Raw genomic sequence first — 23893 nt, 5'->3', positions numbered from 1 at the left:
ACTTAAATTTACATAACGCCTCTGGGTACGCCAGCGTTTTTACATATTTTTCATGTCCTAGTTTGTATTTTCATGAGTAAATATAATATAATAAATCTAAGTGCTGAGTGCCTTTGAGCAGACTTAATTTTCTACACATTCCTCCACGTACCATAAGCATGAGAAATAGCTTAAGTCGAATTAGACACCAGAAGTACAACAAAGCGTGGGAGTGTAATCTTTTGTCCTCGTACATATTCCTAGAAGAACCTTTTATAATAGAAAACCTAAATAGCCAGAAAACTTTGAAAGCCAGTCCTTAAGTTACAGTAGCCATACTAACAAGAATTTTAAATTTCCCCCACCTATCACAAAAAATCAACGCTGAATATTTATCAAATATTTACCAACATTGATTTATTCATATTCGTTTTTCTTGCTTATCCCCTAACATTTTTTGTTAATTCAGAGGTAGTCCAGCAGCGATCCGCCTCACCTCTCAACATGCTTGCATTAATTCTATAAATTTGCTCTACGTAAACTATGAAGCTGTATAACTTTATAAATTGTTTACCATCTAAGCTGAGGAAGCGATCCATGGCAGTCACGCCTTGTTTGGAGCTATGAGTAGGTGTGCCTATGTGTTTGCTTTATTTGGTTTTGGGAGTCACATGAAATTTTAATATACCACGAAGCCGAAAAACAAACAAAATACATAGAAAAGCAAAATAAATAAGCCAGAAACAGGAAAAATGAGTAAATAAGTATATTTTTGCAACATTTATTGTACACAATGAACATTTTCTCTTGATGTTTGCATTCTACTGAAAACACAAAAATGAATGGAAAATTTAAGTACAGGCAAAAAACTAGTTTGTATTCTTTTCACGCTTTTGAGGCCGCAAGCTTTTGTAGGCTACAACCTGCTGCGGCCATTGCTATTTTGGGCGGAAGTGAGCTTGTCGTGGCATGCAGGTTTCATTATATTCTACGTAGCCGCAGCACGAATGCACTGTTTCAGCTGGGCTTCCAATTTCGGCAGAAGAGCAAAGAAAGAAATTTGCTTTCCACACAATGCTTCATGTTTGAGCGCCAAGAAGCGCGTAAAAATTTAAATGACGGTAATAAAATTTTGCTACTTTGTGCTACAATTAAAGATGCAACAAATGACAGTAAAATAGAGGAGAAAGAAAATAAACATGATAAATGACCTGTGTTAGTCTTATGATAGAGTTATCCACTGGATTATATTCACGAGCAATTTCGTTGTTTTCTTTCATAAAATTTGGTTTTCCTTGTGAATGCAAAAGTGTGAGTATTGACAAGTATTCGTATTCTTGTATTGATATTCAGATCAACACTTATACTCATTTTCGTGCCCATATCCATATTCATATTCATATTCATACTCACACTCGTACTTATATTCATACTCATACTCATTCTCATACTCATACCCATGCTCATAGTCACACTCATACTCAAACTCATATTATTATTTATATAGGTATATAGGTATATGTATATAATTAGCGCGTACACCCTTTTTGGGTGTTTGGCCGAGCTCCACAAATGGAGGGACCTACAGTTTCAAGCAGACTCCGAATGGCAGATATTTTTATGAGGATCTTTTTCATGGCAGAAATGCACTCGGAGGCTTGCCATTGCCTGCCGAGGGGCGACCGCTATGAGAAAAATTTTTTTCTTAATTTTGGTGTTTCACCGAGATTCGAACCAACGTTCTCTCTGCGAATTCCGAATGGTAATCACGCACCAACTCATTCGGCTACGGCGGCCGCCTTCATATACATATTTATATTTACACTCGTATTCATATTCCCATTCATACTCATTTTTGTAACCATACTTATATTCACATCCACATTCATATTCATATTCATATTCATATTCATATTCATATTCATATTCATATTTATATTCATATTCATATTCATATTCATATTCATATTCATATTCATATTCATATTCATATTCATATTCATATTCATATTCATATTCATATTCATATTCATATTCATATTCATATTCATATTCATATTCATATTCATATTCATATTCATATTCATATTCATATTCATATTCATATTCATATTCATATTCATATTCATATTCATATTCATATTCATATTCATATTCATATTCATATTCATATTCATATTCATATTCATATTCATATTCATATTCATATTCATATTCATATTCATATTCATATTCATATTCATATTCATATTCATATTCGTATTCATATTCATATTCATATTCATATTCATATTCATATTCATATTCATATTCATATTCATATTCATATTCATATTCATATTCATATTCATATTCATATTCATATTCATATTCATATTCATATTCATATTCATATTCATATTCATATTCATATTCATATTCATATTCATATTCATATTCATATTCATATTCATATTCATATTCATATTCATATTCATATTCATATTCATATTCATATTCATATTCATATTCATATTCATATTCATATTCATATTCATATTCATATTCATATTCATATTCATATTCATATTCATATTCGTATTCATATTCATATTCATACTCATAGTCATGCTTATACTCATATTCATATTCGCGCTTCATTTCCGTGCCACTCGATCTGTCATCTGATTCGAGATATTCCATTCCTTCACCTTACTTTAACGCAAATTAGGACCCTCTCATACGTTTGCAGTTACACAAATGCAAGTTTCCAGCCAAAAATTTACAATACAAAGGTGACACCTGAACAATTCCGTGAACTATGAAACATTAAGCAAACATAACCCGCCAACAGTTTGCGTACATTTTGGAAATTATTATTTCGTATAAACCACACAAACAAAAGCAAATGGAAAGAGTCCGTTTTATGTAGCAGATAACAATTAATTTTGTGTACAATCAATTACCTGGGCATGTCAAACGTGCGCAACGCAGGCAATGGGCATAGATGGCTGGTTTCTGGATTTCTTGTTCTTTTGCCTTTGCCTTTTGCTTTGTTTTGAAAATTGAAGTTATAGAAAATCTATAAACGGCTGGCGCAGTAAAATCGACAGGAGCGTAATGGTGCAACTGTTTTTATGTAGGTAAAATGTGACAAGATGTGACAGAGTCCTTGGAATATTTGATCAGCTGCCGCGCTTTACTTTATGTGCGTGCGTGTGGAAGTGTGTTTGGAAAATATGAATTTATTTTCTTGTCTGAAGTCTCAATACGTACGCATAAAAGTAAGTCGCGTCAATTCATGTTCAGACACATGCTTAAGTGACTTTTATTACTAAGGATCCGCGTCTTTTTTCTATGTTAACAAATGTTTTCCATGTTCTACATATTTAAGTTGGTTAGGCATAAGTGCTGTTCACAGTTGGCTGAGAATTCGTTTAAGAAGTCTGCAGGCATGGCAAGATAAAAGTTAAGGTAGATAGTAAGTGGATTACACACACACATATACATGAATCTAGGTATAGACATTCATATTACGCCAGGGAAGGTTTCATGTAATTGTCCATTTGAAAGAATTTGAATAAAGGAGGTTAAGTAAAAGTAATTTAATAACTTTTTTATGAAAATAGAGTTCATTCTCACACAAAAACCATATAAATTCAAGTTTCGATTTTTGTGTAGAGAGCAGGGTTAGCAATTGCATATACTAGTCAATAACTGGGCTCAACAGTCGGACTCGACTTGGTGGCAGCAATGCCAGACAGCATTCCACAGTTATCGTGAATTATAACATAATAATTTAGAATTGGGACGACCAATGAAAAGGTAGTCTGTAGAGCGGCTAACTGCAATTTATTAAATTTATACAATGAAAACTTTTGAGCTCAGAGTTTACATGCACCAAAGAGTTGGCTTGTATGGGAAGCTCAAGGTACTGTTGCCACAAACCTGATTATCAAGGTGAAATCGGCTTGTTTCTCACTAAAACTGTTTCATAAGCCATTTAAGAACAGACAGATGTACCAGGTGACTGATGTAATAAGAAAATCACTTAAGTGCCAGCGATCAAAGAAATTTTATGATGCGGCGAAATCATTTGGAATTATTTTTATCAAAGTAAGACAAAAACGTGTTAAATTACTTTAACATATGTTACCTATTATTAAAAAAGGGCATGAAGTGCCTGAGTGACAGTCCATAATATTAAATTAAATTCAAGCTGACACTTGTCGTCTTGCATAACCAAGCAAGGCATATCCCCAAGGGCCATGGATTTTGCAGGAGCTGATTCAGGCTAGCACAACCGATGTCAAACGTAAGCGCATAAACGAGTAAGCGTATGAGAATAACAAAGTAAGAAAAAAGGGAGTGGCAAAAAATCGAGAAAGCAAAGTAGAATAGAAGGCAAAATGCAAACAGGAGGGGAGGGTAGAAAGTGAAAAAGCAAATAGAGTTACAAAATCAAGTCAGAAAGCATTGAAGGCGCTTTTTTGCAACTCAAATTGAGAAAAGTAAGCAAAAAATCACAATAAATCTTAATATATGGTTTGGGGAAAAAGAAATTCAGTTTCTCGGTAGATGGCTGTAGTGATCGATATCTCGTAAATCATCGACCAAACAGTTCAAAGTTTATGCTGGCTGTCAAGGCAACATTTCGCACTAAAAAAATTTTTTGGCTGTGTTTTCTTTGTTCCAATCAGTTGTAAGCTACTGGCTGTTGACAATGGAAGTCAGTAAAGGGGAGATTCGGGAAGTTTTACAGTTTTTCTTTGATAAAGACGAAAATGCAAGCCAGGCCGAATGCTGTAACTGTGAATGTTGTTTATGGTGTTGATACTGTAAGAGCAGTGCAATTTTGGTTCAGTCATTTCATTGATGTTAAAGAAAATGTTGATAAAATAACGACAAATTAATAAAAAATACTGGAATTTTTTCCCTCAAACTCATATTAAGTTGTATAAATAAATTAAAAAAAGTAATATATTAATAAATTTTTTTTATTGACTCCATTATTTATTGCTTCTGTTAATCAGCTTTCACAATATTTAAGCAGTTATTTTAAAATTATGTTAATTCAATCGCAACAAAGTAGAATATAAAGGCTCTAAAGATTACAAACAGGCGCCCCAATCTACTTGCGGACAGAGGTTTGCGAGCAATGGAGCAGTTATTGATTCATCAAGTAGCTAAAACAGCAAAGAAGTCGCACAAAAGATTAAAAAGCCCATCAGTGAATGGACTCTGATAGAGCGCTGAAAAAAATCGGGCCGGAGGTTGTTTTTAAGCCACAAAAGTCAGCATTATCTGAGAAAAATGAGAACACGAGCTTGAGATTTTGCAAAAGCACAAACACTGGGGCGGGAAAATAGTGATATGGCCTGATGAGACCCGTATTAACCGTTTTCAGTCGGATGTAAAGCAGTATTAGTGGCACCGACCGCATGAAAAGCTGCCAAATCATCAAGTAAAACAAACAAGGAAGCATGAAGTCATGCTAGCCTTATGGTGTGGAACTGTTTTACGTGATGGCTAATTGGCCCATGGGTAGCAATAATCGGGATAATGAAAAAAGAAAACTATTTGAATATCTTAACGAATAATTGGCCGAATTTTTCGACCTAAGCGCAGAAGGGGTTATATTTCAACAAGACGTGGACCCAAAACAAACCTCGAAAATTGTATAAGAGTGAATAAAAAATCAGGACTCCAGGTTTTAGAATGACCAGTACGGCGTCTTGACTTAAACCCGATGGAAATTTTATAGGTTATTTTAAAGAAATGGCTGGCATCTTACGAAATGGCCCCAAAGCACATCGACGAACTATGGTCAAGAGTTGAGAAGGAATGGCGGGAGCTTCCACACTCAACTATTTAAGAATTGGTCGAGAGCATGAAAAGACGTACAAATAGCGTCATTAAGGCTGGACAAAATATTCATATTAAGTTTAACGTAAGAAGTAATTTTATACTGTGCGTATCGGACGTGTTTTACTGTCGATCCGTGTTTATAAAAGATTTTTTAACGAATTCAGAGTGCATTATTGTTAATAAGAGATAGAGACTCATAGCAAACTGCAAAGAAACTGCAAAGTGCTTCATCAAGTGTTATTCGATAAGCCAATACATATTTAAACAAACCCAAAAAGGAAAACATAGCAAAATAGCTACCAAATAAACAAAAAAATAAATATATAACCATGAGTGTGATACGTTCTCCCCCTTGGGAGAGAACATGATCCACAAGTGAGACTAAAATTCTTACTCCGCAAACAGTGCCGCTACATATCGAAAACTCGAACTCAATGCCGTGCACGAATTTAGCACAAAGCGGATCAAGAACAAACGGGCCAATACATTCAGCTCCCATAAGCTGCAATAACAACATGCGCTCTACATTATTGCCATGGAGCGCAGAGCGCTATGCTGATAATCAAATCAGCATGTCCGTATTCCCTACTCCATGCGTGAGCACAACTGGTATGCCCACAACTACCACAACAAATTCATCGACAACTGCTTGTTCAGCTGTAGCTTCAAATGGTACAACAACAACTGCATCGACAGAACTAATGGTAGCGACCCTTTTGTCTGCCTCTACGCAATCAGCTACACCAAACAAGCAAGCTGCGTTTAAAAGGGTTCGAAACCCACCTACAAAGGTCTCAACGTCGACTGCCGGTAGCAAAAAAATTAAAACAACATCAACCCTGAGTCAAAGCAAACTGCCAAATTACTGGCTGAGTGGAACTTCTTCTGCAAACAAATTTGCAGTTTTAGATGTGGATGATGAAGAAGAATCTGCTCAAACTTCAAACAGTTTTTTTTTTTTTTATTTGTTTATTTATTATCAATTAATATTATTAAGTACTACAATAAACAATAGTATTAGTATATTAATGATGTGTCGTACAATGTCTCTAGACGAGCTCTCAAGTACGTATATTATCTGATGTCTAGTAACATTTCCTTAGTATTGAAATTAATTTTGTTTTAACTTACAAGTTATTAAATATTTTGTATCTTTGATGCAGGGAAAAAGGGAACAAAAACGATGCATAGATTATTGTTTATAATAAAAGGCTTAACAGTAGTAAAAGAAGGTAGTCAGACTAGAAAGGTGGTATGAATTAGCTTTATAACACAGCGAAAGTGCCCAGAATTGATTGTCATATTATTAATTTAATAAGAAAACATATCCAGCGTTGCCTACACAATACCAAAAACATATTAATAAGAGCGTTTTACTACGAAAGCGACGATTATTTCTCACTAGCTATTTCTAATGGATTTGCACCTGCCGAATCCTTCTTATACCTCGACAAAAATGGCTTTATACAAAACGAAAACCACACGCCAATAATATATCACATATTCAGAAGAGCGAACAATAAAATAATCACATCAAAAACACTTAATGCAAATAATAAACGTTTTGATACATATATTTCAAGCTGCGACAAAATCGAATCCACCCTTACTATTAAAAACTGTTGGTGGTTAACAAATGACAAACTGCAAACAGTGGGCAAATTAAAGATCCACCATCACAAAATATAAATGCAAATAAAGATGTAAAAGAAAAAAATAATAAGCCTCCGGCAATATATGTTCAAGGCGTAGAATGTATAAAAACATTAAAGAGTGCTTTAAATGAAGTTGCAAATAACAGCTTCACTCTAAAAATTTTAGCAAATAATGAAGTTCGCATTCAAGCAGAAAATTTGCAAATATATAACCAATTGCACCATATGTTAAAAGAAAAAGGCGAAATTGTATACATTTAGACCAAAAAGTGAAAGAGGATTTAAAGTAGTCTTACGTAATATGCACCACTCTACAGACCAAGAAGAAATTAAAAAAGAACTAAACGAAAATGGCCACAAAGTACTTAACATTACTAATATAATTCAAAGAACAACAAAAAAACCACTATCACTATTTTTCATCGAACTACAAACAAGTTATAACAACAAAGACATTTACAATATAAACAAGCTAATGAACTGCATAGTCTCCTTTGAGGCACCTCACCATAAGTGCACCATTTCACAGTGCACGAAATGCCAGAAATATGGTCATACAAAAAATTATTATGCAAGAGATCCAGTATGCGTGAAATGCGCTGGTAGACATCTATCAATAGAATGCAATAACCAAATAAAAGAAGTTAAATGCGCCTTATGTGGAGGTAACCATACCGCCAACTACAAAGGATGCGAAATTTATAAAGCACTTAAAGTCCAAAGATTTCCACCTCTGCGTAATAAAGAACCAACATCAAATACAAATAAAAATAATACGCCCATAACAACAGCCGTAACAAACATAATTCCCGGAGTCAGCTATGCTGATGTTGCATCTTCTTCAAGGGAACATAAAGCAGAGCAGGAGCTGACTAACAAATCTGAAAAAACAATGATATCGAAGAGCTTAAAGACATGGTAAAATCCCTAATCAACCAGATGACAAATATGATGAACATAATTACAATGCTTTTAAAGAATATGAATGGACAAAAGTGAAAAAATTAAAATTCTAATTTGGAATGCAAATGGACTAATACAGCACTATTTAGAACTAAAACAATTTTTAGCTGACAAAGAAATTGACATAGTATTGATTGCAGAAACACATTTTACTGACAAAAGTTTTCTGAAATTTCCTAATTATAAAATGTATGTGACAAACCATCCTGATGGAAGAGCCCATGGAGGGACAGCTATAATTATTAAATCAAGCATAACTCACATAGAACAACTCCAATATTCGACGCCTCATCTTCAATCCACGACAGTGCAAATATATGACAAAAATGGACCAGTATCTATTTCTTCCATTTACTGTCCACCTAGACATATAATAAACTCGGAAGAATATTACAAATACATAAGAACGCTTAACAATAGATTTATTGCAGCTGGAGATCTCAATGCAAAACACATTGACTGGGGCTCAAGACTCACCAACAAAAAGGGCCGTATTCTAATTAACGCAATTAACAAAAACAATTGCAGATTTATAAACACCGGAGAACCTACCTATTGGCCAACTGACGTAAAAAAAATTCCAGACTTGATCGATTTCTGCATAACCAAAAACATAAGCCATAACCAATTGACAATTCAGTCATGCTATGAACTTTCTTCTGACCACTCGCCGATATTACTTGAATATGTAAGTTATATAAAATCTATAGATACATCTTTTCGCATATTTAATGACAGAACCAACTGGAAAAAATTCCGCCACCATATTGACGATCAACTTATACCAAATGGGATATTAAAAACGCAACTTGACATTGAACGTGCCATTATCCATTTCAATGACGTAGTACTAGAAGCAGGGATCAGATCGGCACCAAAGCAAGCAAATAGAACAAATTCAGCAGCAACTGAGATTTCTATGAAGAAGCAAATTATTGAAAAACGAAAGTTAAGAAAAAGATGGCAAAAAACTAGATCACCTGACGACAAGAAAAAACTAAACTTAGCCACAAAAATTCTTAAGGATACTTTAAACAAAAGAAATAACAAAGAAATCGAAAACCTGACTCCCAACAAAGATACAAACTACTCTCTTTGGAAATGTACCAAAACATTAAAAACCCACATAAAACATCAACCACCACTAAAGAAAGATGACAATTCATGGGCCGTTATAAAAGAGGAAAAAGCGAAAACTTTAGCAAAATACTTTGAAGAGGTTCTATTAAATGACGAAGAAAAGAAAATTGACAACCAAAACAACTACCATTATGACTTTACAAAAATAAAAAGGACGAATACACACGAAATAATAGCTTGCATCAAAAAAGGACTAAAACATAAAAAAGCACCCGGATATGACTTGATAACAGGAAAAGCATTAGTGGAGCTACCAACCAAGGCATATATATTTTTGCGAAACGTTTTCAATGCCATGTTTCGCTTGCAATATTTTCCGAAACTCTGGAAAGTGGCAGAGATTATTACATTGCCAAAACCGGGTAAAGATCCAACTACCGTATCATCTTATAGACCAATAAGCTTACTACCGACAATATCTAAAATTGCTGAAAAATTACTTCATGATCGACTAACCCAATTTCTGGAGAAAAAACGTATAATACCGGATCATCAATTTGGATTTAGAAAAAAACATTCGACTATCCAACAGATCCACAGAATTACAAATAAAATCCAATCAGACTTTGAAAACAATCGTTATTGTGCGGCAGTATTCTTAGACGTAGCTAAAGCGTTTGACAAAGTGTGGCACAAAGGCTTACCCCACAAAATAAAAATAATGATTCCTTTGGACTACTATCTTATCATAAAAAGCTACCTAACTAACCGGAGTTTCTATATTAAATATGACAATCAATGTTCAGATATTCATCAAATAACTGCTGGAGTTCCGCAAGGAAGCGTTCTTGGACCTCTACTATATGTTTTATTCACCGCAGACATACCACCTCCTGACGAAACTAATTCATCAATTGCTACGTTCGCAGACGATACAATACTACTGGCATCGGATAAAAGCTTAACTATCGCTACTGAAAAACTGCAGCGATACACAAACGCATTTAAGGAATGGTTCGATAATTGGTGCCTAAAAATAAATGAAGACAAAACCGTACAGGTTATATTTACTACCAAAACAAAATTTACTGCAGTTCCAATAAAAATAAATGGCAAAGCAATTACAATTAAACCAACTACTAAATACCTTGGAATACATTTGGACTCGAAACTAAATTGGAATCACCAAATAAAGCAAAAGGTCAAACAAATAAAAGAAAAACTTCGACAACTTCATTGGTTAGTCAGCACAAAATCCAGACTTACTATACAGAACAAGCTATTATTGTACAAAGCCATGATTAAACCAATCTGGCTATATGGACTACAGGTGTGGGGAACGGCTAAAAAGTCTCACCTAGTAAAAATTCAACGACAGCAATCGAAGATTCTTCGAATTTTGAGCATGTCTGACAGGTACACGAAAAATGATGACATCCACAGGACTTTTAATATAGCAACAGTAGATGAAGAGATCAAAAAAATAGCAAGAAGCCACTTTGAAAAAATACAGGAACACAATAATGCAGAAATCAACAAACTTCTGGATAGGGAAAAAAACACTGAAAGACGCTTAAAGAGAACTCGACCAAGCGACTTAATGAATGCTAGAAAATAATAAATGTGCAAAGGGGTTAAATTGCTGTTAAATTGTTGTAAAATTGTAATTATGTAGAGTAAAACTTGTATTGAATATTATTTAATTGTACATAGTATTATTTCGTTTATTTTAATTTTTATCGCTTTGGCACTGGTCATTAAGCGATGTATGTAAATCCTGGCCAAATTGTTAAACAACGTACTTAATGTCAATGGACAGATGTATAAAATAAAAGGGACAAAAAAAAAAGATGTTTAATGGAATAAAAGTTATCGCCGAGAAAAATTGGCTAAATTGGTTTTTTGTTATTTTAAATATCTTTATTTTTAATACCTTTTTTACTTTTAAATATTTTGTAAGCTTCAATAAATACGTTTTATTTCTTAATAAAAGGTGATTAGATAGGAGGCACTTTTTTCAATCGGGTTTATTTGACAAATCACGCGCGACTACTGTCAAATTAAATACGAAAGTATTTTCAGTATTCATTGCCATTTCAGCATAGAAAGACTTACGCCTCAAAAACGTTCACAAATCATACAATTTTATTACGAAAATTGAAGCTCTGTGAAAAGTGTTCATCGTGCCCTCAGGCCAACTTATGATGATGAGCTAGGGGCCCAGTTTTGACTTAATGGCTCCATGAATAAGCAAAATTGCCGTATTTGTATTTGGGCGGCCGAGCAATGTGAAGACATCTAAGAAGAGTCTATACATCCACTGAAAACTATCGTTTGGGACGTCCTATGGGCTGCAGGAATCAAGGAATCATCGTCCAATATTTCTTCAAAGACGGAGCTGGCGCCTATGGAGCAGTGATTGGCGAACGTTAACGCGCCATAATAAACGATTTTTTGATACCGGAAATTGAGGCTCATGATCTCCACAACATTTGATTTCAACCAGGCGCCGCGACTTGTCATACAGCCGGTGAAACAATTGATTTACTGCGTCGTTTCTTCGGTGAGCAATTTATCGCTCGCCTCGAACCAGTGGATTATCCACCAAGACCGTGTGGCATCACAACTTTGGCCTTTTATTTGCAGAGGGTATGTAAAGTCTTAATACTCTGTGGTTAAACCAGCTTCGATTGAGGCATTGGAAGCCAATATTACTAATGTCATCCAGCAAGTCAACCAAAATTAGTGTTTATGGATGCCCAAATTACGGCGTATTTGCGGCCAATATTAAAAAGGGATAATCTTTAAAAAGTGAGCTTCATGAATGGTCCTACAAAAAATCAAACCAATCAATTTGAAGTTTTTTTCAATTTCAAATCAATTTCTATTTCAATTTAAAATCCTATGCCTCTAAAGGAATCATTCATTTTATAGTATTATTTTCAAAAAGGCCCTACAGCAAACAAAAATCCATGAATGTGCCAAACATTTAGCCAGTTCTGCTTGCCACTATATATAATACCTTGAACATATTTGTATTTTTTTCATAATAATTTATTGAGAAATTTCAAGGATAAAAAAAAAATAAATAAATAATTGGCGCGTACACTTCTGTTAGGTGTTTGGCCGAGCTCCTCCTCCTATTTGTGGTGTGCGTCTTGATGTTGTTCCACAAATGGAGGCACCTACAGTTTCAAGCCGACTCCGAACGACAGATATTTTTATGAGGAGCTTTTTCATGGCAGAAATACACTCGGAGGTTTGCCATTGCCTGCCGAGGGGCGACCGCTATTAGAAAAATGTTTTTATTAATTTTGTGCTGGTGAAAGTTAAGCAATACTGACTATATCTACTCAATAGCTGACTATATCTACTTTCGTTTGCTGTCAATATTGATATCACAGAATGAGTATAAATATTTAAGAAAATTTTTGGAAAATTTTTTCCTTTGAAAATTTAGAGTCCTTTAAAAAATTTAATTGGTGAGCAAATGAAAAATTGTGTATGCAACATTACTATATGAAATCAGTAGTCTTAAGTGCTTATGAAATATTGTTTAGCGAACATTTACTGTTGCAATTTCTAATAGTAGAAAAAATGGCATTTTAAATTCTGTTATTTGATTTAGAAAGTGGCCACTTTTTATTATTCTTACTAAACTCCACATAAAAGTAAGCATCAAATCATATTTACCTAAGTAATTTGTTTACTAACTAACCGACATATCTCGCATTTGAATCCAATCCCATCCACACCCCCAAACTACTTGTCACTCACCATTTGCGCCACACAGAAGCAATGCCGGAAATTGTGAAACGGCACCTCATTGTAATGCTTGTAGACCTCATACAGCCATTCGCGTAACGTCTCAATCGGTATATTGAATTTATCTATGAAGCCCAATTCGAGGAACATCGTTTGCATTAGGTGTATAACATCGGCATCACCCCATTCATACGAATCGAAGGCGGGCAAGCGTAGTGCAGCTTTCACCTCATCCGAGAAGTTCGTATCACAAATTTCCAGAAAACGCTTCTTCACCTCCTGATGCTTTGGTAGACTGCTTTTGCGATGCGGCGGACCCATCGGACGCTTGGAGAGACCTGCAATGGGCGAAAATCAGAGTAAGAGAGTGAATGAGTTGTAGCAGTTTTTGTGCGCGTCGATTATTGGCATAGGTAAGCAAGTGAAAGTAAAATAAGCTAAAAGGCAAATAAAATACAAAAAATTAGCCAGCGAATGAATGTAAAAACAAGGCAACAACAAAACACAAAAACAAAAAAAAAACACAGTCGCAAAAATCATAAACAGGAAATACAATTTCAGCACTCCACCGGGCTGGCTGATTAATGGCGCACGGATGGAGTAGCTTTGGTGGTTGGCGCGAAAGCAGGAAAATTTGTTGCAAAAATATTGCAACAAGAAAAAATTATATATATGTGAGGAAATTCAAAATAATAATGAGAGTGAAAAAATACTACATTTTCAGCCAAACGGTATGGGCCACAGAGAGCATAGCAAAAAAGTTGACGACGCCGGTGCCAATGACAAAGTGCCTTCAACACCGGAAGGACCATATGCTGCTATTAGTGGTGGCAGCATGGCCGGAAATTTAATTTAAATGTGCATTATGCATAGTGGATACGAAGTTATGTGACGTGAAAAAAGGGCATCGACTAGATGTGGAGGCAGTTGAAAGGTAAAGGGCCCACACATATGCAACGCGGTGGTTAGTAGCGACAGAGAAGCTGAAGAAGAAGAATATTGTGGCACCTAAATGTTACCTGAGAGCTTTTATCAATAAATTGAAACAGTGACCGAAATTTTTATGTATTCCCTAGAAGCGCGTTATATGGGAGCCAGAGTTGCAAAAAAAGGTCACAGAGTGAAACACTTTCAAAGTCAGGGAAGGACTATCAGGGATCATCAGCTGACTCAACTTAAATGGCAGCATGCTGAGTCAAGCTAAGGAAGACAAGCCCTCAAGATGACCAGTGATTCTTGTTAACAAAGGAACGTAAGACTTAGCTAAGGTACTTTCGAAATAAAATGGAAGGCAATAATGTAAGCAAAATCCCCAATCGGTTCCACTTGGATGAATTGGAGCTGGAGCTTCTGTTAATTAAAAAAAAAAAAATCAGAACGCTCCTTTTTAATGAAAGAAGAAAATTCTGCGTTACTTATTAGCAAAGACAAATATGGTATTGTACAAAAGATTACAGAGTGGCAGCACCAATAGTCTTGGCCAGACTTTCAGCAATCGAGTTGGCTCAATATTACTGACGTTGAGAAAGTTTGGGTTAATTTTTTGAAGACAAACACAAGATATGATCTGTGACCTCCCTATAAAGAGCGTTACAGATGGCTCTAAATTACGTTTAACCCTGCGTTGGATCCTTTTTTTAAATATTCAGTAAAGTTCCCGAGTCTGGGATTTTTTCCTCCTTTTCGGGGACTTTTTTTTAAGGTTATATCCATAAATCGATAGAAAATTAAATTCTAGAAGACTACTTTGAACTCAAGCCTTTCGCTATAACAAAAATATGTTAAATTCACATCCAAAGTCAAAAAAGTCTCACCAGAAAAAAGTGGAGAAGCTTAAATGGGTCTACACTCGGACTTTGATATTCATCTGGGCGGTCAAATCATACCTCCGCGGCTGCTAGATGTGAAGTACGAACTTCGTCATTCATGTATTTTTCTTTACGCTTCCCTTCACAATACTCCATGCAGATTCAGTGCTCTTATGAAATCCACTCGCATGAAGGCATTGGGTATCTGTGAACGTGTGTATGTGCCTTGTTTTTAGCGGTTCGAAATGCGATTTTTTCTCTCTCGACTGAGCATCACCCCATGTGAGGAATAACTGATCTATTTCCATTAGAGCATGAATTTTACACCTTCAAAAACCGATGTGCATGCTGCCGAAGCAGGTGGATTCTCGCCAAAAATGTGAGTACCACTTGGAGACTGGTTTCCATTCGGGTTTACACTCATGTTTTGCTTATTCAAACATTTCAATAAGCTCGAGAAAGGAAGTGCACTCTGATAAGTTACAAGCCTAAGGAAGATCTGATAAGCTCCACTTAGAAGATAATCAGATAATGTGTATCAAGAGGCCGCTTCGAAACTGAATAACATACGTCTTTTGCAACAGCTCACCCAAGACAAACGCTGCAAAGCAACGGTGGCCTTTTATCTCATACATGACGAAGTAGCTCCCCGAAGCTCCCTTTCTCGTTAGCCTCCATGATTGTACTTCGTATGCGGATTGATTACATCATCTTCAGGTTACCCTCTGGAAGGAGTCTCCATATCTTACCGGTAATGACAGGAATTGAGAAGAACTCATCCGTGGCGACTAACTTCCATTGCCAATGCGATCCGCTTTATTCATTAGAAAACTTAGTATTGGAGAAGAGTTAGACTCATTCTCAAAATTTATTCAAGAAAGTGAATCTTCGTACAAAGCCCCAGAACTTTCAAAGCGCTTCAATGAACTTTGAGCTGTACCAAAGATCGAAAGGCCCCCTTGAATCTGTCTCATTTACAATATTTGGCATCTACAACATTTCATAATTTACTTGTTCATCACCATGACTCATTAAATAAAAAGTAAATACTTTTAAATAACAAAAAACGCCCGAAAATATGTTACATATTAGCCTACTTATTTGCAAAGCTCTTGTTGCCCACACAAAATCTTTACATATTCAATGACCGCCAAGCTTTTTGAGCTCTTTTATCCTATTTTTTGTTTTTTAGTTATTAATTTCAAATTATTTTGCAAACTGTAACGCGCCGCATGTATGCTAATTTATTATGAAAATACACTTAAGTAGTGTAAAAAAACAAAAAACTTGTGCAGAGTTGAGAAGAGCAAACGAATGCAACTTTCATAAGCAAACTCGTGATGGTATATAAAATACTTGAATGTGTGTGTGGTAGAATTTGACTGCTGATGGATGTTAACAGCGTAAGCCTGGGTGTGTTATGTGGGTGTTGGATGATTTTAAGGATTAAACTTCTTGTTGCTAATTGAAGAGCTAAAAGCTTTGTAAGCAGCTTAAGTGAAACCAGCGCAGTGAAAGTGATTTAGTTATGGATTTATGCAATGAAATAAAAAATACATAAAAATAACAGTTTAAAGTGTATGCTACTGTAGGTAATACATACATACATTACACATAAATAAGTTTCCACCGCACCACAGCATTAAAATTGCATTGTAACTTTTTTTATATTAACATAATAATTTTTTGTATATGTATTATAGCTTAAAGAGTGAGTGAGAAGAAAATTTATTTTATTTTTTCGCGCAGCAAAAAAATGAAAGAAGGTGCTTCTCAACGCATGTGTGATGTGTGACTTTCATGATTTTTGCAATTTTCGCTATTTTTGTGATTTCCGCAAACCGAACGCTACCATAGCTGGTGAATTTACATTTATTTATTAATAAATATCCCACTTTATTTTATCATTATTTTTTCATGACTGCTCTTCTAGGAATTTCCTATTTCCTAAGCCCCCAATTTCTTTGATTCATTTTGATTATGCAAATGCGATACGGCTGCTTCACATGCCTTGATATTTTTCACCATAAAGAAAATGCCAAAAACAAATACCAAAAAATTATATGCATGTATGTGTATACACACACATATAATACACGTGTATGCACATATTATTATACAGATGACGCATCAATTCGTGAAATTTGGGTCACGCATTGTTTGGTTATTTTTATGTATGTGCTTTTATATTATTATTATAGTTTTTTTTAATGTTTTAAACGATTTGTCTTTTTAATTTTTGGGTTTATGTTTTTTCTATATTAGCTTTTACTTTCTCAATATTTTTGAAATTTTCTTTAGTCCTTTTAAAATTTTTTTTTTGATTTTGTTTATTTTTCTTACTTTTGGGACTAAGCTTTTTAAATTTTAATTTTGTTTACTTGTTTTTTAATTTTTCTGAAATTCACTATTTTTTTTTGAAATTCTTTTAGTTTTTTGAAGTTTTTCTAATATTTTTTTATTTTTCTTACTTTTGGGCTTAAGTTTTTTTAATTATATATAATTTTTTTTTCTTACTTTGGGTTTTATTTTTTTTTTGTTCTAATATTTCGTTTAATTTTTTTTTTCTTAAATTTCATAATTTTTGTTAAATTTTTTTAGTTTTTTAGAATATTTTTTTGAGGTTTTTTATTCTGCCTAATTTTGGCTGTAAATTAAAAAATTTTTGAAAATGTTTTTTTTTAGCTTTCTTTGGCTTAAATTTTAATTTTTTATTATTATTTTTTATTGCATTTTAAAATGTTTTTTGTTTTGTTTTTTTTATTTTATTTTTTTCTCATTGTTTTTTTTTATTTTTCTTAATTTTAAATTTTCGTTTTTTATTTATTTTTTTCCATTTTTATTAATTTTTCTTATTTCTTTATTGTATTTTAAAATTTTTATTTTTCATTTTTTATTTTATGCTGTTTTTCTTATTATTTTTTCATTTATTAATTTATTTATTATTTAGATATTTGGATTAGAGGATGACCACCTGCAGTGGCTAATTAGGTTCGTATTAAACGCTTCAAGCTACCGAGAGTGTGATATTCGAACCCGCAATATCCACAGGAGCAACAAAAAAGTCAGAGCCCAGATGTTTAATATTTGCCCGACGGGAGCAGAGCAGCTGAGGAAAAGGTGGCACGCTAATTCCATCTCATCCTCTAGACAGCGTTTGCAGAAAGGACTTCAAGCAATCGCAAGTGTCGCCGTTGAGGATACCCGACGGATGATGTCCGAGAGAGCTGTGACTTATCAGCCTTAGAAGTTTTATCGAGAGCGCTCAATCTAAGTTAATCCAGTAAGTAATTTCTCGTAGAGTAAGACTTGTGCAGAGGTCGCTCTCGTTTATAAGGCTGCAAACACAGTGCACGCTGAGACGAAGACGAAGATGAAGACGAAGCTGAAGAGAAATTGCTTGCGTTGCGAGTTAGCGAATAGGTTGCACAGTGCAAGACGAATTGGTTGCGCTTATGTTATGTTAGTCGCAATGGATTCCTCATCAGATGGTGACCTGCTGATTGAGCAAAGCTTATACTTTAAATTAAAACGTATAAAAGTAAATAAAAAAGTACACCCTATAAATTTGGGAAGAGAAGCATTTGGTGAATTTCATCATTTGTATGATGAGCTGCGCCACGATGAAAAGAAATTTGTGGAACATACCAGAATGACAATTAGCACATTTGATTATATTCTAATTAAAATTAAGCCACTTATTATTAAAAATTGGACTAAATTTAATAAAACGCCAATTATATGGGCTGAAAGGCTAATTGTGACGTTAAGGTAAAAAATAATTTAAAATATATTTAGTTTTATGCCTTTTATTGATTATTACTTCTCATTTAATGACTTGTTTATCGACTGTCTTAACTTAATTTGAACACGTGACAAAGCATAGACAGAACAAACAAACAAAAACAATGGTAACTAGCAAGCGATTCGTCTTCAAATTCAGTACAGCAGCGTTTGAAGCTGATTGCTTGCGTTCCGTCTTCATCTTCGTCTTCGTCACAGCGCGCACTATGCGTACGAGCGAGCGAATTCATACGATTTGTTCTGCACTGTTTTTTGTCTTCAGCTTCGTCTTCATCTTCGTCTTCGTCTCAGCGTGCACTGTGTTTGCAACCTAAGGAGTCACTGCGCTATTGGCACCCTAGCCAGTACAATGGGTGTGCCTCACAATGTCTTCTGCAGGAGTTGTGGAGATGAAGAAGAAATTGAGTTGGTACAACAAATATCTTGGCGATTATATTTTTAAAGACCTGGAAAATTTGCAAAATCTCCCCCTGAAAGGACTAGTTACCTTCTTAATAAGATCCAGGTGATTTAAGCAACTTACCTAGGGAGCTATTTGCAGGTATCACAATGACCCTTAGGGCAAACGAGTGCCTTGTATTAAACAAGCAACTTGGCTAATCTAAGCCAACTTCAGACTTGTACAATTGAGTCTACAAAGAAGAGCTTTCATAAAGCCAAAGCACCAGTAAATGCCATTTGATTGAGTGAGACTTATGCTTGTTTACAAACAAGACCAATTATTTTCATGCACACCTGAGACATTGGTTTTTCAACATAACCCAAGTTTGTTGCAATTTCAAAGCGAGGTGGATCAAATTTCAGCAAAATCATTCAAAACAAAGAAATGCGCCTTGATAGAGCGAAAATATGAGCTTTTCAGTGAAGTAGGGAAAGCTTTCTAAGCTTTCTTCGCATCTTTGGCGGCCACAACAAGGTGCCGATTGGCCCATTAGCCTCAATCACTTTAATATTGATTATTTTGTTTTCTTTCCTGTTTTTCAAAATTCCTGCCTTTTGAAACTGCTCACATCAATTTAATAAACCTACAAATGCAATGAAGCGTACTCGCCCGGGCGCATGCGCAATGAAGTGTGAAATTCTCATACGGCGTACATCTGTAGGATATCCATTTGGAAATAACATATAAGTAAAATGAAATAAAAGTTATAAATTATTCACCAATAACTGCAATCGTCAGTGTCAGCGAATTTCTATTTCATTTCAGCTATAAATTCCAAAGCTCATTTGAATATGTCTAAGCCCAAAAGAATTTGTATGCGTCTACAACATTCGATGTTCTGAATTGTGCACAATTACATCTATAGGCATACACACCCACACGCACAAAAGCTTACAAGCGCTCAAAAGACTTTTTTCCATTTTGCCGCACACGGATTGAGTTAGTAATATGAAGGGTGAGCCATGAGGATGTATTTTTATTTTTATTTAAATATCAGATACCTTTTTCATTTCTTATAAACGGGCTACTGGTTTGTGCTTAAAAAATAAATGAAAATGAACGAAAATACATATTTGCGTGATCATCGAGACCACTCGATCGCGCACTCGCAAATGTAAGTACATATTTTTATATCGATTTAGATGTAAGCTACTAATGAGTTGAAATTGAAGATTCTCCTCTTTTTGATGAAGCAACAAATATTGAAAAGTAGTGTCTTTTTTTATAATTCTTATATTTTTTTTAATTTTTTAGTTTTTTGAATTTTTAAAAGAAAACAGGATTTATTCATTTACCTCACTTTACATCTAACAATAATTTGTATAATTGCCCTAACCGCTTTTCATACCCTCCGGTTTCTTCTCGTATACTTATAAGTACAACCTAATGAGAAGTAATAAATACTACTGTGGGCAAAAAGTAAGGTGAATTTGGTTGTAAAATGAAAAATCTTTATTTATTCTTGTAAATCAATTTCATCCCCTTCAAAATAATCCCCTCTCGATGAAATACACGTATGCCAACGATTTGCCAAATAGTCCATTTCCGGTATAGCCATCAGCACCTTCTTCGATTCAGCTTTTATATGCTCAATCGACTCGAAACGCGTTCCCCGGAGTGGTCTCTTGAGTTTTGGGAATAGCCAGAAGTGACACGGAGCCAAATCAGGCGAATACGGTGGTTGCGGAACGATATGCGTGGAACTTTTGGCGAAATGGTCACGAAGAACTAGTGCACTGTGAGACGGTGCATTATCGTGATGCAAAAACCAAGAGTTGTTGGCCCATAATTCTGGTCTTTTTGGACGAATTGCTTCACATAAATGACGCATAACGCTCAAATAATATTCCTTATTAACAGTTTGGCCAGGTGGAAGGAATTCATAGTGCACCACACCACGAAAATCGAAAAAAACTGTCATCGTGACCTTTATTTTTGAACGACTTTGACGTGCTCTTTTCGGTCTGGCCTCGCCTTTAGCACGATATTCGCTTGATTGGTCGGTTGTTTCAGGGTCGTAAGCATAAATCCAAGTCTCATCCCCCGTAATGATGCATTTGAGCTTGTCCTGATAGTCTGAAAGCATTGTTTCACACACATCAACGCGACGACTTTTTCCCAAGAAATTGAGAGTTTTCGGTAACAAACGAGATTTGACTTTTCGTAGGCCCAAATGGTCTTTTAAAATGGTTTTCACAGATCCTTCTGATATTCCGATCATATCAGTAAGGTCTTTAACAGTCAATCGATGATTTTGGAGCACTAACTGCTTCACTTTATTGACGTGTTGGTCATCTGTTAATGTCTTTGAAGTCTTTGTACCACATATAAACATTTTTCTGCGACATGGTCGAACCGCCAAATGCCTTCTGCATGCTAAACGTTTCCGCAGCCGAAATTTCATTCCGCAAACAAAATTTGATGGCACTTCTCTGCTCAATCAAATCAGACATTGTAAAAATCGAAAAATTCACTCTTGGTCGTTTGGTAAACACAAGCGTAAATATATTACTGATAATGATATTCACATGAAAGTTGGTCCAGATGTTATTAACAGTGCTGCCAACTCATGAAAAAAATAAATAGAGCGAAATTTTAATCCCTCGATGTTTGACAAATAAATTCACTTTACTTTTTGCCCACAGTAGTACACTACTATTTTTTTATTTTTATAAAAAATGGTTTATACTACAACAAAAACCATATAGCGCAACGTTTCAACATTTGCACAATTTTTTTTTTTTTTAATTTCATGAAAACCTTCAACTTGTTAACTATAATATTTACAGTTTTTCTCAACACACAATGAATTTTAGTCTAACAAAATGCCAGTTTTAAGATACCACAATATACCTTTGTGGTTTTTGGTAAACATTTTTTACTCTAAACAAATTAATACTGATTTTTTAACTGGATTTCTTAAAACCAAATTGGATTTTGTTCCAAATCCTTAACTTTTTTGTTAAAAATTAATTTACTTTAAATTTTCTAATTTTTTTCAATAATGTTTTAATGGAATTTGAATTTTTGTTAAACATTTATTTACTTTAAATTTGCTAATTTTTTCCAATAATGTTTTAATGGAACTAGAATTTCATTTTTTTAATATTTTTTATAAACATTTTTTTTAGATTCTTTATTGTTTGTGCGTTTCTTTTTTTTTTTTTTTTGCTGTTGTAATTATGTAATATCTTCTTTGTAATTTTGAATTGAATTTCAGCCAAAGGATATGCTTTTGTTACAAAACTCTTAATTCTTTATTTGATCTACAAATTTTTATTAAAAAATGATGTGGGAACAATTTTTCTAATTTTGTAATAAATTAATATACATAAATTTAATTTAATGTTTTTCGAACTTTTTTTTGTGATTGTTGATTACTGCATATTTTTTGGTTTTTGAAAATTTCTTTTCGCGCATTTTCCTCCAAAAACGGGAAACAAAAAACGGGCTTGGAGAGAAGACATCAAGTGCTGGATTGTAGATATATATTGGTCTGTGACAGTGTATGTGCTAACAAAAAGCGAGTAGAATGCAGTAGAAAGTTTGCGCTGGGAATGCCAGTAAAATTCTTGGAAGCGTGAGAATTTCTTAGCATTTTATGAGTTAGCTGAGAGACGCGCCATTTTTCCAATAACCAGCATAAAATCATCAGAATCATCACATTGGCATTGCATTCGACCCTGCATTGGGTCCATGAACAGCCGCCTGCGTTAACTTTTCGCCTTGGCCGTAGTGGCACTGAAGGAAATATCGAATTTTCTCGCTTTTTACCTCAATTCTGGAACGCTGTAACGTATAAGTGACTGCATCAAACACCAAACTGTCACAAACTTTTTCGTGCAGCGTAATGTCACCTTTAAATCTCCGTATGATAGCCGAACCGTTGCATGAATCCATAGTGAGATATGACTCGCTCAAGGTAACTGAAGGCGGAGAACGCTCAGAAATTTTTACTTCACCAAAATAGAAAAGAAGTATTTTTTCGGTCTTAAAAAACTGTAAAACTGCTTTGCTGCACAGGTAAGCACACAATCACATGCACACACATATATTTACTCAAGTATGCATATTCCAAAACGCACAGCACCCAAATGACAAACTTAAGCCAAGTGTCATACGTGGCGTATGAGTGATGCGTGTGCGCTAAGTATTTTACTTTGCAACAGCCATTTTTCATTTCCATTTTACAAACTGTGCAACTGCCAAGGTGTCACTGGAGCAACAGAAATAACACACACGTACAAATATGCACGTATGCATGTAAAACGGAAATAAATAAATCTTCTGTAAAAGTTATAAGTTGTGCTGATTGGCTGCAGCTGCAGCAAGGAGCTGAAAAGTATGCTTCAAAAAAGCAAAAAGAATGCAATAATAATTGACAACTTCAGAAGCTTGTGGCAGCAGGCAATGACAGTTAGCAAGGAAAGACTTAGCTGCAAAAACAACAACAGCAACAACAAGCACGAACTACTAACAGAATTTGGCATTTCATCGATCAAAAAGTTTGCAGTGCTGTTTGTTTTTCGTACTTCCACATTTTTTTACTC

At 34.7% G+C, this 23893-nt stretch overlaps 1 protein-coding gene across 1 annotated transcript in view; it reads right to left on the bottom strand.

The window, feature by feature from the left end:
- The window catches only part of LOC129239016 (high affinity cGMP-specific 3',5'-cyclic phosphodiesterase 9A), a 204972-nt gene that overhangs the window by 75622 nt on the left and 105457 nt on the right, over positions 1 to 23893 (bottom strand). The window contains exon 5 of the mRNA XM_054874280.1: positions 13302 to 13627. Coding sequence (XP_054730255.1) covers positions 13302 to 13627 — 326 coding nt within the window. The remainder of the gene's footprint in view (positions 1 to 13301; positions 13628 to 23893) is intronic.

Source organism: Anastrepha obliqua, chromosome 2 (genome assembly GCF_027943255.1).
Source record: "Anastrepha obliqua isolate idAnaObli1 chromosome 2, idAnaObli1_1.0, whole genome shotgun sequence".
NCBI classification, from domain to species: domain Eukaryota; kingdom Metazoa; phylum Arthropoda; class Insecta; order Diptera; family Tephritidae; genus Anastrepha; species Anastrepha obliqua.
The sequence above is the reverse complement of the archived record's forward strand: the minus strand, read 5'-3'. Positions and strand labels throughout refer to the sequence as shown.